This window comes from Trichosurus vulpecula, chromosome 4 (assembly GCF_011100635.1).
Source record: "Trichosurus vulpecula isolate mTriVul1 chromosome 4, mTriVul1.pri, whole genome shotgun sequence".
NCBI classification, from domain to species: domain Eukaryota; kingdom Metazoa; phylum Chordata; class Mammalia; order Diprotodontia; family Phalangeridae; genus Trichosurus; species Trichosurus vulpecula.
In genome coordinates, this window is record NC_050576.1 from 107,921,225 (window position 1) to 107,940,282 (window position 19,058).

The window sequence follows — 19,058 nt, forward strand, 5'->3', positions numbered from 1 at the left end:
CCACTCCAGCTTTTTTTTTTCAGGATATTCTTGCCAACTTATTTTCACACATAAATTTCAGTATGGTTTGGTCCAATTTCATGAAAGAATCCTTGCATCGGTGTTTTCATTAGTATTAAATTAGATATGTAAATTAATTGATGACAGCGTTGTCATTTTTATACACATATTAACACATTAACATTTGGTGTCAGAAACTTAAGTCCAGCACCTAGCACTATTTATTTATTTATTTTAGAGAAACATTAAAAAGTACTTATTTTTATATATTTGAAAGGAATTATGTGGGAATGAATTCTTTTTTTTCTCTTAACAATTATTTTATTATTTAGTATTTTAGTTTTCAACATTGATTTCCACAAGATTTTGAGTTACAAATTTTCTCCCCATTTCTACCCTCCTCCAACTCCAAGATGGCATATATTCTGATTGCCCCATTCCCCAGTCAGCCCTCCCTTCTGTCACCCCACTCACCACCCCCATCCCCTTACTTTCTTGTAAGGCAGGATAGATTTCTATGTCCCATGCCTTATATATCATATTTCTCAGTTGCATGCAAAAACAACTTTTTTTTGAGCATCTGCTTTTAAAACTTTCAGTTCCAAATCCTCTCCCCTCTTCCCTTCCCACACATCTTCCCTAGGAAGGCAAGCAATTCAACATAGGCCACACATGTATTATTATGTAAAACACTTCCACAATACTCATGTTGTGAAAGACTAACTATATTTCCCTCTATCTCATCCTATCCCCCTTTATTCAATTTTCTCCCTTAACCCTGTCCCTTTTCAAAAGTGTCTGCTTTTGATTACCTCCTCCTCCTGTCTGCCCTCCCTTCTATCATAACCCCTTTTTTATCCCTCTTCCCCTTACTTTCCTGTGGGGTAAGATACCCAATTGAGTGTGTATGTTATTCCCTCCTCAAGTCAAATCTGATGAGAGTAAGATTCACTCATTCCCCCTCACCTGTCCCCTCTTCCCTTCCAACAGAACTGCCTTTTCTTTCCACTTTTATGTGAGATAATTTACCCCATTCTATCTCTCCCTTTCTTCCTCTATCAATATATTCCTCTCTCATCCCTTAGTTTTATTTTTTTAGATATTGCCCCTTCATATTCAACTCACCCTGTGCCCTCTGTCTATATATGTGTATATTCCCTTCAACTACCCTAATACTGAGAAAGGTGTCATGAATAATACACATCATCTTTCCATGTAGGAATATAAATATAACAGTTCAACTTTAGTAAGTCCTTTATGATTTCTCTTTCTTGTTTACCTTTCATGCTTCTCTTGTTTCTTGTATTTGAAAGTCAAATTTTCTGTTCAGCTCTGGTCTTTTCACTGAGAAAGCTTGAAAGTCCTCTATTTTATTGAAAATCCATATTCTGCCTTGGAGCATTATACTCAGTTTTGCTGGGTAGGTGATTCTTGGTTTTAATCCTAGCTCCTTTGACCTCCAGAATGTCATATTCCAAGCCCTTTGATCCCTTAATGTGGAAGCTGCTAGACCTTGTGTTATCCTGATTGTGTTTCCACAATATTCAAATTGTTTCTTTCTGGCTGCTTGCAATATTTTCTCATTGACCTGGCAACTCTGGAATTTGGCAACAATATTCCTAGGAGTTTTCTTTTTGGGGTCTTTTTCAAGAGGTGATTGGTGGATTCTTTCAATTTCTATTTTACACTCTGGTTCTAGAATATCAAGGCAATTTTCCTTGATAATTTCTTGAAAGATGATGTCTAGGCTCTTCTTTTGATCATGACTTTCAGGTAGTCCAATAAATTTTAAATTCTCTCTCCTGGATCTATTCTCCAGGTCAGTGGTTTTTCCAATGAGATAGTTCACATTGTCTTCCATTTTTTCATTCCTTTGGTTCTATTTTATAATATCTTGATTTTTCATAAAGTCACTAGCTTCTACTTGCTCCAATCTAATTTTTAAGGTGGTATTTTCTTCAGTGGTCTTTTGGACCTCCTTTTCCCTTTGGCTAATTCTGCCTTTCAAGGTATTCTTCTCCTCATTGGCTTTTTGGAGCTCTTTTCCATTTGGGTTAGTCTATTTTTTAAGGTGTTATTTTCTTCAGTATTTTTGGGTCTCCTTGACTTCTTTTTCATGATTTTCTTGCATCACTCTCATTTCTCTTTGCAATTTTCCTCTACTTCTCTTACTTGCTTTTCCAAATGCTTTTTGAGCTCTTCCATGGCCTGAGCCCAATTCATATTTTTCTTGGAGGCTTTTGATGTAGGCTCTTTGACTTTGTTGACTTCTTCTGGCTGTATGTTTTGATCTTCTTTGTCATAAAAAAAAGATTTTAGAGTCTGAGTCTGTATTCTTTTTTGCTGCCTGGCCATGTTCCCAGCCTCTCAGCTTTTTGTCAGGGTATGACTGCTTGTAGAGTAGAGAGTGTTTTGTCCCAAGCTTTAGGGGCTGTGCTGCTGTTTTCAGAGCTACTTCTACTCCACTGTCACTGCAAGCTCTGCCACAGCATCACTCTTCCTCCCCCAAGAACCACCAACCAGGATCGTGACCTAGATCCAAGCAGGGCAAAGCAATCCCTGCACTCCCACTCTGGTATGTCACTTGATTCCTCCCACCATGTGAGCCAAGGACTCCAGAAGCAGCCGACACTGGAGCTCCACCACTGCACCATCTCTGCCACCCCCTGGGCTGGTGGCATGACCACTCTCTAACTTGATCTAGCAGTTTACCCACTAACTTGCTCCATGGTCTTTGCTGTTTGTGGGTTGATAAGTCCGGTAACTGCCACAGCTCAATGATTCATGGCCCTAAGGCCTGTTCCGGTTGACTCCTGGTCTGGTCTGTCCTGGCATGGCCCACGCTGGGCTGCGCTCTGCTCCCAGTGACCATTCAGGCTGTCCTGGGCTGGAGACCTGCTTCCTTCTGCTACTTTGTGGGTTCTGCAGCTCTAGAATTTGTTCAGAGCCATTTTTTACAGGTGTTTGGAGGGATTTGGGGAAGAGCTTAAGCAAGTCCCTGCTTTCCAGCCACCATCTTGGCTCCACCCAATACTATTTATTTTTATCTTCTTTAAAATAATTTTAATACATTTTTATTGATGTCTTTTGTTTTCTATTTCACCATAATTTTCCTCAGTACCTTTCCTTCTTCCCCTCCAAGACAGTAATTCTATAAACAAATTCTATAAACAAATAGTACTTCTAAAGACAAAAACAAGGGGAAAAGAAGAAAAATTGATCATAATTGATTAATACATCAAAAAAGTTTGAAAATGTGTATAATATGCACTTGTAGATCTCCCACCTCTATAAAGGGGTGGGGTTGGGGTGGCCTTCTTCTCTCTCTCTCTCTCTCTCTCTCTCTCCTTATTCTTTGCAATTTCCATTACATTTTTAAAAATTTTTTATTTTCAGTACCAAATGCTCTTTTCCTCTCCACTCCCTTCCCTATCCATTGAGAAGGCAAGAAATAAAATGTTCATCATACATAAGACATCATATAAAACATATTTCTGCGTTAGTCATATTTCAAACCAAGAGTCCTAACACTGATGCTTTGCTTCCTACAGATCTCCCAGAGAGAAGGTCCTGGCAGCAGCTGGAAGTCTTCTTACCTGCTTATTCTTTCCCCAGAGAAGCCTGAGCTTCAATGAGGATGGCTACTCAATCATCCAGATCAACAAAGAACTTAAGGCTAGTACTGGGTATCACAAGCCCTACGAACACCTCTCCACACTCCCCCACACACCTGAGTCTGATTTCTGGCCCTGGCTTGCTTGTGATGGGGTTCTGGGCCAAACAGTAACCAGTTTTTCAGTCTCCCTACGATTATCCCCCCTTCCTGCTAGCCTTTGTCATATATGAAGGGGAAACAGCTTCATAGATGTTAGATGACTTTTCAGAGTCACAAAAGTGAATAAATCCTTAAATTTGTGTATCTCATTAAGTTGCTCAGCATATTGGCAATCAGTCAGGGTCTAGGAGAGCTGATGTAACAGCCACAGCATCCTTAAAGACTCTAATTCTGGTCCTCTTCTTCCCTCCCTGTCTTTTTTTTTCAGCTTCCAGCAAGCTGAACTCTCACTCTGGCACATCATACTGACTGAAGTGATTGCCTTCCTCCTTCAAGCCGTTCTCCTCTTAATCCTATACATTTTACTCCGAAGGCAAATAGGTAATTTTCAATAAAAACAACCTGGGTATCCCTGTACCCAGGACCGAACTTAAATACTTGGTATGCAGCAATCCCGACCTTGATTTGAGTGCTTGCTAAGTCAAGAACAGAGTCCCCTAGGGTGCCAAGATCTAGGCACCGTATACATCAACCAGACTCTTCAAAGGGCCCCTCAGAAGAAAGACTTTGCACCATTGCAGGGCCCTGACAAAACTTCCCCTGTTCCCATGCATTAGAAATAAATTCAACTGGAGGGGTAGGGTCAGCACAGAGACCAGTCCCAACAGTGATAGAGTTCATAACTTATATTCCCAAGGGTGCCATGGAGGCAGTTGTACCTCACATCTCTGGAAGATTCCAGACATTAAGGTGAGGTTCAGGGATGGTTATAGTAAGAGGGGATCATGGAAGGACGCCCTCCTGGGGAGGAGATGAGCTGGGACAAAGCCCTGTTTGCTCTGCACTAACTACTTCCAGCTCTCTCTTAAAATTAGGAAGCTCTCTGTAAATCCTTTATTTCCTTACCTTGGCTACATTCTCTATCCAAAATATTGCCACTCCATGTCTTTCTACCATTCAGACTCTCTTCCTGGGGTCAAATAATCAAAAGGGATCAAAATAGTACCTATGAGAAGCAGAAATGTTAAACGCATTCCTTTACTGACCACAACACAAAACGAATTATAATCAGTAAGGGGAATATGAAAAAAAGGGATTCATATTTAAATGCCAACTAAATAATATAAGTCTAAAGAATGTGTGGGTCAAACAGCTAACCACTGAACTAACAGGTAGTTTTATCAAGGAAAAAGGTAACTACAAGACACATCAAAACTTGTGAGGCAAAGTCTTAGCAGTCCTTAGGGAAAAACACATCTCTGAGCACTTTCCATCGATAAAAGAGAGAAGCAAGAGATCAATGAATTGGGCCTGCAACTAAAAACAAAAACAAAAACAAAAACAAATTAGAAAAGCAACAAAGCAAAATATCCCAGATAAACACACATACTCACAATTCTGAAAATCTTGAAAAGATGAACAAAATAAAAAACTGATTTAAATCTATTGCAATTACAAATGATAGCAGGAGTTTTAAAATAAGATCAATAAAAGAAACTTTGATCTAAAAAAAAGGAAGGGCAGCTAGATGGTACAGTGAATAGAGGACTAGGCCTGGGGTCAGGAGGATTGGAGTTCAAGCCAGAGTGCAGACACTTAGTAGCTGTGTGACCCTAGTCAAGTCACTTCACCCCTATTTGCCTCAGTTCCTCATCAGTAACATGGGGACATGTTGGAGGAAGAAATGGTAAACCACTCCAGTATCTTTGCCAAGAAAACCCCACTACATTCCTGGACTCGCAAAGAGTGACTGAACAACAACAAAAAAAGAAAGGAAAAAATATGTAAATAAAAATGAAAGAAAAAAGAAGAAATGATAAGAGACGAAATGAAGACCATTAGAAATTATTTTTCCTAGTTATATGCTAATGCAATTCAAAACTTAAAAGAAATAAATTAATACTTGCAAAAGTATAAAATATGTATATGAACATATATATGTGTATATACATATATATGGTATAGAGACTCAAAAAAATCCGATCTCAGAAAAAGAAAATTTTAAAGCCCAATGAATTCCCAAAAAAAATAGTACCTATGAGGAAAGGATGAAGGAGGTGCCACTGTTTAGCCTGCTGCTGATCTATTTTTCTCATCTCCTGACTGGACTAAATGTTAGCTCAGAAATGGACTGGAATTGAACAAGAGAGTGCATGTGTTAGCCAGAAAGAACACAGGCATCTAATGGGCTCCTACAGGAGCTTGTAGAAACACCAATAGAATAAATCTGCTCAACTGATTTAGGTATCTATTTGCTTGAGGGTAGGGGGTGAGGTGACATGGCCTCTTGAGAATCTCTCCCAGCTCTAGATAACTATAATTTTCTAGTACTCTAATGAAAGCATTTGGACAGACATTGGATCGAAAAAGGAAAAGTCTAAGGTTAGATCTTAATCACCAAACATTCCCTCTTTAGCCAACTACTATGGCCAAATGGTGAAAGTTGCAAGCGCCCAGGCCCAGGCCCAGGCCCAGGCCCAGGCACCAAAGAAGCCAGAAGGCAATTGTGATCCACCTGCCTTGGAAAAGAGAAAGTCTAAGAGGAATGTTCCAGGTCCTGCCCTGGCCTGTAGGGGTGAGTAATCTTACCTTGCTTTGAGATCATTAGAGGTGCTACTGTTCCCTGGGAGATCTTGGAAGGGGTAGCCCCTTGTTTATCCTCCCTGAATCATCCCTTCTCCACTGCAGAAGAGTTCTCATTGATTCTTTATGTTTTCTCCAAAGCTAAGCCCTACGTTGATTTCATTTATGTCATCTTGCTTTGTGTGTTACAGTAGTGTGCCACTGTCTGTCTTCCTTCCTTCCCTCCTTCCTTCCTTCTTTTCTTCCTTCCTTCCTTCCTTCTTTTCTTTTTTTTCTTCTTTTCTTCCTTTCTCTCTTTCTTTCCCTTCATTCTTACCATCCTTCATTTCTTTCATTTCCTTTCTTTTTCTTTCTTCTTCCCTTCCCTCCCTCCCTTTCTTTCTTTCTTTCTTCTTTTCTTTCATTCCTACCTTCTTCCCTTCTTTCTTTCTTCCTTCCTCCTTTCCTTCCTCCCTCTCTTCCTTCCTGCTTTCCTTTCTATCTATCTAGCTCTCTTTCTTTTCCTCTATTCCTACCTTCTTTCTTTTCTTTCATTCCCTTCCATTCTCTTTCTTCCTCCCCTCCCTCCCTTTCTTTCTTTTCCTTTCTTCCTCCCTTCCTCCCTCTCTCCCTCCCTTATTTCTTTCTCTCATGTACTTTATTTCACTGCGAAGAAAGCATATGACACAAAGGACTCCAATCCAAGCTCACAGACAATCAAAACAACTCTCTTCCCATCTCTACACTTAAGGGTACTATCCTAAAATACTATCCTTCTATCTTCTCCAACAGACGGCCTCCCACTATTGTCCTCCCTATTCTAATCTTCATTTTGTTTCTATCTACTACTTCCTTCCTTGCTGCCTATAAAAGGTCTGTCACCTATATGCTTTAAAAAAAATTATTTTTTCCAATTACATGTAAAAGGAATTTGAAGTTCATTTTAAAAAATTTGAGTTCCGAATTCTCTCTCTTGTTCTCTTCCTTCCCTTCTTATTGAGGAGGCAAGCAGCTTGGTAGAGGTTATACATGTGCAGTCACGAAAAACATATTTCCACATTAGTCATGTTGTGAGACAGAAAAAACACAAACCAAGAAAACCAAAACAACAGACCAAGAAAAATAAAGTAAAAAAAATATGCCTCAATCCGCATTCAGACTCGCATCAGTTCTTTCTCTGGGGATGGATAGCATTTTTCATCATAAGCCTTTCAGAATTGTGCTGTTGAGGATAGCTAAGTCATTCATAGTTGGAAAAGATGGAGAGATGTGGGCTGGAAGATAAAGCAATTAGATGGTTTCAGAACTGGCTGAGTAGCTGGATTCAAAGAAGAGTCTCTGCTTAGTTCTGTGCCAGCTTGGCAAGAGGTCTCTCCAATGCAGTGTTCCAGGGAACTGCTTGGCCTTTTGGTCTTTTACATTCTTGATAAAGAACCCAGACACCAAACTGAGAAGGATAACTCTCACCCTGGGTGACAAGATCTTGTCCTATATTCAAGAAATATTCAAGAATATAGGACAAGGGGGAGGGGCGGAACCAAGATGGCAGCTGGAAAGCCCGGACATGCTTAAGCTGCCCCCCAAATTCCTCCAAACACCTGTAAAAAATGGCTCTGAACAAATTCTAGAGCTGCGGAACCCACGAAATAGCAGAGGGAAACAGGTCTCCAGCCCAGGAGAGCCTGGATGGTCAATGGGAAGGATCTATTGCATGATGCTGAGAGTGGAGGGCTGCCCCACATGGGTTGTGCCGGAACAGATCAGACCCTGAGTCAGCCAGCCTGAACAGGCCTTGAGGCCATGAAACATTGAGCTGTGGCAGTTGCCAGACTTCTCAACCCACAAAAGCCAAAGAGCAGGTTAGGGGGAAACTATGGGATTGAGTTCAGAGTGGTCTGGCTGCCAACTCTGTGGGTGGAGGAAGTGGTACAGCGGCAGCCATAGCAGCAGCCGGAAGCTCCTGAGGCTACTTCCAGAGCACCAGCTTCAGCAGCTTCCCAAGTCCCTGGCTGACATGGTGGGAGGAATCTAGCAGCAGAACAGAGCGAGAGTACAAGGAGCGCTTTGTGGGCACAAAGGCAGATTCTCTTGCTGTACCCTGCTCAGATCTGTATTGTGGTCCTAGTTGGTTCTTGGGGGAGGAGGAGTGCTGCTGTGACAGAGCCTGCAGTGATGGTGTAGTAGAAGTAGCTCTGAAAACAGCAGTGCTTGGACCCTAAAGCTTGGAACAAAGTACTCTCTACTCTACAAGCAATCATATCCTGACAAGCTCAAGGGTCAAGTAGTTGGCTGGGAACATGAATAGGCAGTGAAAAAGAACTGAGTCAAACTGAGACTCAAACTCAAACTTTGGTGACAAAGAAGACCAAAACATACAGCCAGAAGAAGTCAACAAAGTCAAAGAGCCTACATCAAAAGCCTCCAAGAAAAATACGAATTGGTCTGAGGCCATGGAAGAGCTCAAAAAGCATTTGGAAAAGCAACTAAGAGAAGTAGAGGAAAAATTGGGAAGAGAAATGAGGGTGATGCAAGAAAACTATGAAAAACAAGTCAACAACTTGGTAAAGGAAACCCAAAAAAATACTGAAGAAAGTAGCATCTTAAAGAATAGACTAACCCAAATGTCAAAAGAGCTCCAAAAAGTCAATGAGGAGAAGAATGCCTTGAAAGGCAGAATTAGCCAAAGGGAAAAGGAGGTCCAAAAGACCACTGAAGAAAATACCACCTTAAAAATTAGATTGGAGCAAGTAGAAGCTAGTGACTTTATGAGAAATCAAGATATTATAAAATAGAACCAAAGGAATGAAAAAATAGAAGACAATGTGAACTATCTCATTGGAAAAACCACTGACCTGGAGATTAGATCCAGGAGAGATAATTTAAAATTTATTGGACTACCTGAAAGCCATGATCAAAAGAAGAGCCTAGACATCATCTTTCAAGAAATTATCAAGGAAAACTGCCCTGATATTCTAGAACCAGAGGGTAAGATAGAAATTGAAAGAATCCACCAATCACCTCTTGAAAAAGATCCCAAAAAGAAAACTCCTAGGAATATTGTTGCCAAATTCCAGAGTTGCCAGGTCAATGAGAAAATATTGCAAGCAGCCAGAAAGAAACAATTTGAATATTGTGGAAACACAATCAGGATAACACAAGGTCTAGCAGCTTCTACATTAAGGGATTGAAGGGCTTGGAATATGATATTCTGGAGGTCAAAGGAGCTAGGATTAAAACCAAGAATCACCTATTCAGCAAAACTGAGTATAATGCACCAAGGCAAAATATGGATTTTCAATAAAATAGAGGACTTTCAAGTTTTCTCAATGAAAAGACCAGAGCTGAATAGAAAATTTGACTTTCAAATACAAGAATCAAGAAAAGCATGAAAAGGTGAATGAGAAAGAGAATCCATAAGGGACTTTCTAAAGTTGAACTGTTATATTTATATTCCTACATGGAAAGATGATATGTGTAATTCATGAGACCTTTCTCTCTTATAGGGGAGTTGAAGGTAATATAGACAGAGGGCACAGGATGAGTTGAATATGAAGGGATGATATCTAAAAAAATGAAATAAATTTAAGGGGTGAGAGAGGAATATATTGAGAGAGGGAAAAAGGGAGAGATAGGGGTAAATTATCTCACATAAAAGTGGCAAGAAAAAGCAATTCTGTTGGAAGGGAAGAGGGGACAGGTGAGGGGGAATGAGTGAATCTTACTCTCATCAGATTTGAATTGAGGAGGGAATAACATACACACTCAACTGGGTATCTTACTCCACAGAAAAGTAAGGGGAAAGGGATAAAAAATGGGGTATGATAGAAGGGAGGGCAGATAGGGGGAGGAGGTAATCTAAAGCAAACACCTTTGAAAAGGGACAGGGTCAAGGGAGAAAATTGAATAAAGGGGGATAGGATAAGATGGAAGGAAATATAGTTAGCCTTTCACAATATGAGCATTGTGGAAGTGTTTTACATAATGATACATGTGTGATCTATGTTGAATTGCTTGCCTTCCCAGGGAGGGTGGGTGGAAAGGGAAGAGGGGAAAGAATTTGGAACTCAAAGTTTTAAAAGCAGATGCTTTAAAAATGTTTAAAAAGTTGTTTTTTTGCGTGCAGCTGGGAAACAAGATATATAGGGAATGGGGCATAGAAATCTATCCTGCCTTACAAGAAAGTAAGGGGAAAGGGGAATGGGGGAGGGAGTGGGGTGAAAGAAGGGAGGGCTGACTGGGGAATGAAGCAATCAGAATATATGCCTTCTTGGAATGGGGGGGAGGGTAGAAATGGGGAGATAATTTGCAACTCAAAATCTTGTGGAAATCAATGTTGAAAACTAAAATATTAAATAAAAAACAGAATATTTTTAAAAAAAGATTACTTACCATCCCAAAGAGCAGTGCGAGGAGGAGAGCGATAGCATTTGGAACTTAATACTTGAAAAAATGTTTAAAAAAATTAACATGTAATTGGGAAAAATAAAACATTATGTGTGTGTATATATGTGTGTGTGTGCAAAAATATTATTGCCTTTGTGAAGTTCTAAAGGAATAAGTTATTTTAACTGTTCATTTTAGACATTGAAATACTAAATATGAGTGTATTTTTATATGTTGTCCTTTTCTTTTAAGTAGCTCCAACATTGCTTTCCCTAATAATAAATTGATGTTGAATGAGTAAAAAAAATAAAAGAATACAGGACAAGATATGAGGATCTAAAAAAGATCTTGATAAATTAGAACACAGGGCAGAATTGAATGTGATGAAATTCACTCTAAAATTCTGTCACTCTTTGGTTCAGTCTCTTGACTCCCTAGTCATTTTCATTAGGCCATCTACTTTGATTGCTCTAGGGCTGGTATATCTGGTGACTGGACAGGGAAATTCAGGAACCATCTGCATATCCAAAGGAGCTATTGCCTCTAGGAAAGGATGACCCACTCTGTGGTCTCTCACCAAGCACTCACTCCATGGTCAGCTCTCCAGGTGCTGTTGAGTATGCTGGGCACCTAGGATGGGAGCTTTTCAGCTTCCCTATAACAAAAATCTGGTTATCAAAATCATCTAGCACTGAGTTGACTCTTAAATCTACTTGCTGGTTCTTGAGGCTTTGCTTTGGGTAGGAGAGGGAAAGAATGGTCTTGGGGCAGATAAGATAATCCCCCTGGCTAACATGTCTCTCAGAGTGAGAGACATGTTAGCCAGGGGGATTATAGGACCAGAGGTATAGGGAACTCAGAGGCCATGGAGTCCAGTGGCCTCATTTCACAGATGAAGAAACTGAGGTCTAGGGGAAGCTTAGTGACTTGCCCGATGTCATCCAGGATAGTAATCATAGGAAATGGGAACTCCCTTCTTCCCTCCCCCCCTTGTCTCTCTCTTTCCCTCCCCACTTCTCTCTGTCTCACTCTCTCTCCTCTCTCTCTCCTCTCTCTCTCTCTCTCTATTTCACTCAACTTACCCCATATAGATATCTTGTTCACACATTGCTGTTTGCCTGTTGTCTCCCCGCTTGGACTGTTAGCTCCTTGAGAGTTGGACCTGTTTTTGCCTTTCTTTGAATCCCCAGAGCTTAGCACACAGTCGGCATTTAATAAATGCTTGTTGACACTTGTTGGACTCTAGAGCTAGAGCTGTTCACGTGTTCTCCCCTCCACCTTTCCAAAGCCAAGGGATATCTAAATATTTGTCAGTGATCTCCAGGAACAGGACAAAATAGAACTGATCATGTTTTGATACCTCTTAAAGACTTAAAAAAACAATTTCCTTACATACTCTTGTGAAGTGGAGACACGGGGGACTGAGGTAAGATCTGGAGGCTGGAGATGGGAAGGGACTTATCCAAGGTCACAGAGTGAGTCAGCAGCCAACCAGACTCAGACCTAGGCCTCGTGTCTCTTAATCCGATGCTCTTTCTACATGCCCAGCTGCCTCCTAAGGAGGTTGTCTCCTTGCAGTCTTCCTCCTGGTGCAGTGCTCTCTGCCTGGCATTCCTGAACCCTCTGCCCAATCCTCTTCTCCTGCCACATTGATACTCTTGGAAAAGAAGCAACATTTCACAGCGAAGAGAGCAGCAAACTCTAAGTCGGGAGACTCGGTTGGGTTCCATTCCCAATCCCATAACATATATTGTGACCCTGGGCAAACCTTTCACTTTTCTAAGCCTTGGTTTTTCTATCTGTGAAATGGGGTTAATCATAGTCACCCTGCCAACTTTTCGGTTTTGCAAATAAAGTCCTCTGTATCAGGGGTGTGCTGGAGCATGCTTGAGATAATGGCTAAATTTTCAGTATGAACCTTAAAACCTCAGAAATCACACTTGGAAATCAGGACTTATTTATCATTTTGTCCATTGTCTAGATTTAAGAAAGTGATGGAGAAAATGTTAATATGCAGATTGATCTTAAAATGTGTAATGGGTACATTTTCCCCTCCAGAGTCAGTTGTTAAATATTTACCAGCATTCCCCTGTTTGTAAACCTTAGAGAGGGGCAGCCAGGTGGTGCCATAGTGCATAGAGCACTAGGCCCGGAGTCAGGAAGACTCGAGTTCAAATTTGACCTCAGACATTTACTAGCTGTGCGACCTTGGGCAAGTCACTTAACCCCTATTGCCTCCACCAAAAAACAAAACAAAACAAAACACAGGCCCTATAATGTGAGCTATTATGATTATTTTTATGCCTATAGGATTCAATCAGCCATTTGACCCATGGCCCAAGTGATATATAGTTGGAACTTTTGGCTTTCTTAAGACAGAAGGGGATATCTTTGACCAGACCCTGAGAACCTGAGTTTGAATCCTAGTTCTACTACATTTTATGTGACCTCGGGCCTATCACTCCCCCTCTGTGCCTCAGTTTCCCCCTCTCTTAATGGAGGATTCCAGATAGGATCACAGTTTTGAATCTAGCATCCAACTTGATCTATTGTTCTCTCACCCTGCTTTCTCCCTCTCTTCTTGTTTCTTCTCTGTTGTCATTCTCCCTCTCGCTCTCTCTGTCTCCATGACTCTGTCTCTCTATCTCTTTATCTAATTCACCCTCTGTCCTCCACTGTCATTGTTTCCAAGTCATCACTCTCCATTCTCCCCCATTTTGATCATGTTTTTGCCTTTCATTGTATCACCAGCACTGGGACACAGGAAGTGTTTAATCAATAGGTGATGATTGACTGTTTCCCCTGGAAGAAGAATGGTTGATGGTGTCCTCTGTAAACTGATGGGGTTGGCTCAGATAACCTCTGAGCCCCTATCCAATTCTGATGTGCTCTAATCCTCCTACTTTCTTCTCTGCCTTAGATGACAGTGACAGTGACAGCGATTCCTCCTCAGATAGCTCTGACAGTTCAGAAAGCTATCCTCCAGCTTCCATCAGTGAGGTAAGAGAGGCTTGCAGGGGCCAAAGCACTGCCAGAGAAGTGAGTCCCTGTAGGGGGGGCAGAGTCATCCAGGCTGCAGGGAGCTGGCATGGGAAACAGACATCTCAGGATGAAGTGGCCAAGGAAGTAGGAGCAGGGGCCAGGAAAGAAAAGACAGTAAATCATCCAACTTCCTGTTGGATGTGGGTGGTCTGATTTCCACCTGGAGGTTTGAACAGAAAGAGAGTGAGGTCTGAGCTGATTACCAAAATGAATATGCTAATGAAGAGGTGCCAGTCCTACTCTCTTGGGTGTAGTCAGGCCTGTAGTCCTGGTACCATAGGGAGATGAGTCCCTGGGCTTCTCCCTACCCACTCCGTGAACCACCATCACTATCTACCCGTGCCCACACACCACTTAAATGAAGTACAGTTATCCCTTCCACACTGCAACTTTTCCTGTCGAGGTTCTGTATATCATGGGTCAGCATAAGAAATTAAATGGGAATTTTGGGGGGAGTTTTGCGGAAGCCACAAAGACCAGGAGAAAACACAAAGCCTATGACCAAATACTTAACCCAAATTTTACAGTAAGGTGCTGTAAACATCCAATAAAAGGAAAAGAAAAAGTTCATACTTCTCTGGTACAAAGGGAGGCATAAAAAAATTCATGCAGATTTTCCAGTTCACCAGGGCACTGATCTCCTAACCCCTGTGATGTGGGTTTCAGCATCTTTTTCTCTGAATAATTATCCCATTGCCCCTACCCTGAATATATGAAGAGATAAACATTTTGTGCTAAAGTCTACCCATCCACCCCATCCACAGTGGAAGATAGATTTTGGCTCCTGATTTTCTCTCTCTTTTCTCATATTCCCAGGCACCCAAGGATATGAATTACAGCACCCTGGTCTTTCCACCCACTGTTTCCCAAAAGCTTTTGTCTCCTGCAGACTATGAGAATATAAAGGCAGCTGGGGATTATGTCAATGTAAACCCCAAGAATTGTACCAATAATGCCTGGAATTTCAATTGCTCCTTCTCCTCTGAGCCAGTGGAGTACACAGAAGTAGCTATGTGAATTCTGCCAACCGTTGGGGCTCCCTTCTCTACAAATTCTTGGATTTGAGTTGCAAGTGGTTTCTTTCACTAACAGACACAAGGAAACAACTTATAGCAAGAAGGATTCAGGTTGAAGACCAGGTAGAATTGTCAAGATGCGACACAGAACATTTATTAAAGGTGTTAGAATCCATTCTGTTCAATTCAAGGATCATTTATTAAGTGCCAACACAGAACATTTTATTAAAGGTATTAGAATCCATTCTATTTACTTCAAGGAGCATTTATTAAGTGCCTACTATGTACAGAAAACCTCACTGGGTACTGGGATTTCATGGTCCTTAGCAAGCCTAAGTTCTACTAGTGGGGTATAGTGCATGCAGAGATAGCTATTCTAGACAGTAATCGTGCTTGTCAAGTCAAACTGAGAAAAAAAAGGGGGGAGAGAGAGAGAGAGAGACAGAGAGAGAGAGAGAGGAAACAAAATAAGGGAGGCCATTGAGGCTTTTTTTCCTTAAATAAAAAAAGAGAGTAGAAGGAAGGCCAGAAAGGAGCTCAGACAAGCAGGACAGTTTTGAAAGCTGCAGTACTGTATGTTGAAAAAAGGAAATGAGCTCTGTAGAGTAGAGATTCATAGTTCTGTGTCGAATCTTCTTTTCCTATTCTAATATACACATATGGGTATATGTATATGTATATATATATATATATATATATATATATACACACATACACACATACATATATAATGAAAGTACTTGTTTTATTTTTGTTTGCTAAGTTCAAAAGAAAAATAAATAAATATATAATGCTTTTGATGCTACATAAATGCTTTTATAATATATTTTTAAAAGTCTGTCCGTACAGTACTAGGTAGAACAGCGTATATAGAGTGTTGGTCCTGGAGTCAGGAAGAACTAAGTTCAAAAATGGCCTCATATACTTACTGGCTGTGTGATCCCAGGCAAGGCACTCAGCCTCTGTCTCCCTCAGTTTTCCCATCTGTAAAATGGGGGTAATAATAAACCTACATCCCAGGGCTTCTACAAGGATCAAATGAAATAATATCTGTAAAGTGCTCAATACAGTGCCTGCTACATAGTAGGGGATGTCTGAATGGTAGCTGCTATTATTATTCTTACTATTGCTTATGCACTATAGGATTTTTGGCATAGGCAGGTGTTGTGCTTTGTCAGAGGCTTTTTCCCTACATTGATTGATATAGTCACATGGCTTTGGATATTTTTGGTTTTAACATGATAAAACAGTAAGGCAATAAACACAACATCAGTGATAATTGTGAATATGCCTATGTGGTTCCGTATCGCAAGGTATGAGAGACTCTCCATAAAGAAGGTAAAAGAAGCATAACATTTATTCAGACACCAGAGAATCATATCCCATAACCAAATGTTCAGCTCCCACAGCCAGTCAGCCCACTTCATCATAACGGCAAGGAACTTAAAACACCATGTCACACCTGAAAACTCACCATCCCAAAACCTCTCTGACCCCCTGCTGGGGTCTTCCCCAAAACAAACTCACAGTACAGCTAGGTCAGCCTGTCCAGTTCTAACAATCAAGAAGGCGGCCATTAGCAGCTGTTACACCTCTCTCTCAGCATTTTCTGTGACATAACTTCCTTTTCCTGTCAGGAAGCTCCTCCCACCAATGTAACTCAGGCTTCCTGTGATGTAAGCAAGTCACATGGCCCATTAATGGGTGGGAAAGATCTTGAAATCTAATTGCTACTACACATGACTATGTTAATTGCTTCTCTGTTTTAATTGTTCAACCATTTTTCCATCCTTGAGATGGTTCCAACTAGATCGTAGTGCATGAGCTTTTTTGGGGGTGGGGGTGGGGGTGGGGGAAGTTGCTGTAATCTTTTTGTGAGGATTTTGCAAGTTTGTAATTTTATCTTTAATATTCATTAATGACTTTAAAAAGAAGTCAACTGAAAGTTAGAGTTCTGGGGATAACTTGCAAAATGCATGGTCCCCATGTATGTCATAGAGACTTGAGAATATCTGACATAAAGTGATTTACCAAGTGTCCCTGATGAGTACAAGGTAGATGAATGAAGGGTGAGTCTTCTAGGGAGAATGGGCTGAGACTCTGGAATGGATTAGCAAAGGACTTGAAACAATTGGCAAAGTGGCTGGAAAGGTGATCTAAGTGACTCAGTGGGCTGCCGTGGGAAAACCTTGGAATTGGAGTCAGGAGAGATTCTGGTTTGAATCCTGCATTTGTCCTTTCTTAGCCATATGTCTGATCAGGGGCAAGTCCCAACCTCACTGAGCCTCAGTTTCTTTTCTTTAAAATGGGGACAAGATGTATATAAAGTGCTCTGTAAACCCTAAAGCCCATTATCATGAGCTATCATTAACCATGATTAAATTCCTCTCTGAGAACTCAGTTTTCTCAAAATGTCTATAATGAGTATTATAATAGGAAGGATTGAAATGACTTTCTTGAGGATCCAGCATTAATAAATAGAGCTATTAATTCATCATTTATTAACTAAAATATTAACAATGAATAAATCATAGCACTTTATTAATAAATACTAATAATTTATTAAATGAATAAACATTGTTTTATTAACAAGTCTAGTTAATAAAATTCAAAATTTTATAAATCAATTAACATTAATTATTCATTAACTAGTAAATAGCTAATAGTTTATTAATTAGACATTAATGAATGTTAATAATGAATAAACATTGTTTACTGATTAATTAATAAAACAGGGCTAGGACCCTAAATGTCAAATTAGTTAATGGATAGGCAGATAGTGCAGTGGATAGAATCAGAAAGATCTAAATTCAAATTCTGCCTTAGACATTTCCTGTGTAACCTTGGTAAGTCACTTCACCTCAGCCTCAGTTTTCTCTGTAAAATGAGCAAATTGGGTATGTGGTGTGACAGATACACTCTGTTCTAAGGGACTAACATAGAGCTTTCTTCAAAATAACCCTCTGAAATAGCTAGCACCTATTATGACTTCTGGTTATTATTGGCTGTGGAGGTGGCAGAATGATGGGGAACAGGAGAATCCCAAAGGAACAAACATTGGCCAGTTTGTAAGTGCTAAGGCACTTTCAGAACTATGTCGCCATCTGGTGACTGCAGGCTCCCAGCTCCAAAGTTACCTTTCCCTTGTTTGTCCTTCATTCTCAGAGGACCATGAATGACATCAGGAAGGTGATGCCATGACATGCAAGTGAGTTGGATTTAAGTGAGGCAGGGCTGTGCAAGGTCACCAGCCTCACTCTCTCCTCTGGAGCCATCTGGGTGCAGTGGACAGATATAGATCAGGACCTTGGAGTGGGTTAAAAGGAGGGGGAGGAGGATCAACGAGACATCTAAAGTAAATGTGCTCTAATATCTCAGAACCTCTATCCCATGTTACCAGTTCATGCTCTTTCTGTATTTTTTAATGTCAGGCTAGTCTCACACGTGGTTATTAGAGTGTGATTTGGGGGTGGGGTGGGAGGTTGGGTGGCAGGGAAGATGAAACCTTCTCTGCCTGCCCATCCTCTCCCCAGCAAAAATCTCCCATAACTGCAAGGTGATGCCTAAAATTCCTCTAAACAGATTAAGCTGGATTAATCAGGGACACAGTCTTCTCTGTGCAGAGAGTTTAGGTTTAAAATGCAAATATTCTTGGGAGCTGTAATGCATTCATTTAAATTCACACTGTGGAGTGCATCACTTAGAGGTGGGCCTTTGTAGAGTAAGCTTTGAGAGAGGATGGAGAGAAAGAGGAAGGCCACCCATAGATGAGAGGTAAAACAGTAGAGAAAGGGGGCGATGGGGACCACAAAATAGCCTAGTATAAGTTATAGAAATGGAAGATCACCTAATGACAGCATCTGTAAATCTCAAAGTTAGAAGGGACCGCAGAAGTCATCTGGTCCAACCTACCCACCATCAGGAACCCGCCCTATTCTATCCCCAAGGAGCACTCATGTGGAAGTCACTGTGGAAGACTTCTGGTGAAGGACTTACTTACCCCACAGGCATCCTATTCCACTTGGAGAAGCTCGAATTATTTGGGAGTTGCTCTTTACATCAAGACTAAAGTTGTCAAAAATTTGGAACCCCAAAACTTGTGGAACTTAGTGTAGTAAACTAAAAATAAAAAATAAATTTATTTTTTAAAAAAAGACTAAAGTTGTCTCTCCACATCTTGTACCCATTGTTGCTAATCCTGACCTCTAGGGTCAAGCAAATCAAATCTAGGCACTCTATCTCTCCTGGGCTCCAACCCTTTAAACATTTAAAGGCAGCAC

The 19,058-nt window shown here is 40.7% G+C and overlaps 1 protein-coding gene across 1 annotated transcript in view; it reads left to right on the forward strand.

Moving 5' to 3' along the window:
- RHEX (regulator of hemoglobinization and erythroid cell expansion) overlaps nucleotides 1-14,779 on the forward strand; it is a 67,264-nt gene extending 52,485 nt beyond the window's left edge. Inside the window, exons 3-6 of the mRNA XM_036755530.1 lie at nucleotides 4,044-4,156; nucleotides 6,192-6,350; nucleotides 13,641-13,720; nucleotides 14,579-14,779. Of these exons, the coding sequence (XP_036611425.1) occupies nucleotides 4,044-4,156; nucleotides 6,192-6,350; nucleotides 13,641-13,720; nucleotides 14,579-14,779 (553 nt within the window). The remainder of the gene's footprint in view (nucleotides 1-4,043; nucleotides 4,157-6,191; nucleotides 6,351-13,640; nucleotides 13,721-14,578) is intronic.
- The last annotated feature ends 4,279 nt before the right edge of the window (nucleotides 14,780-19,058 follow it).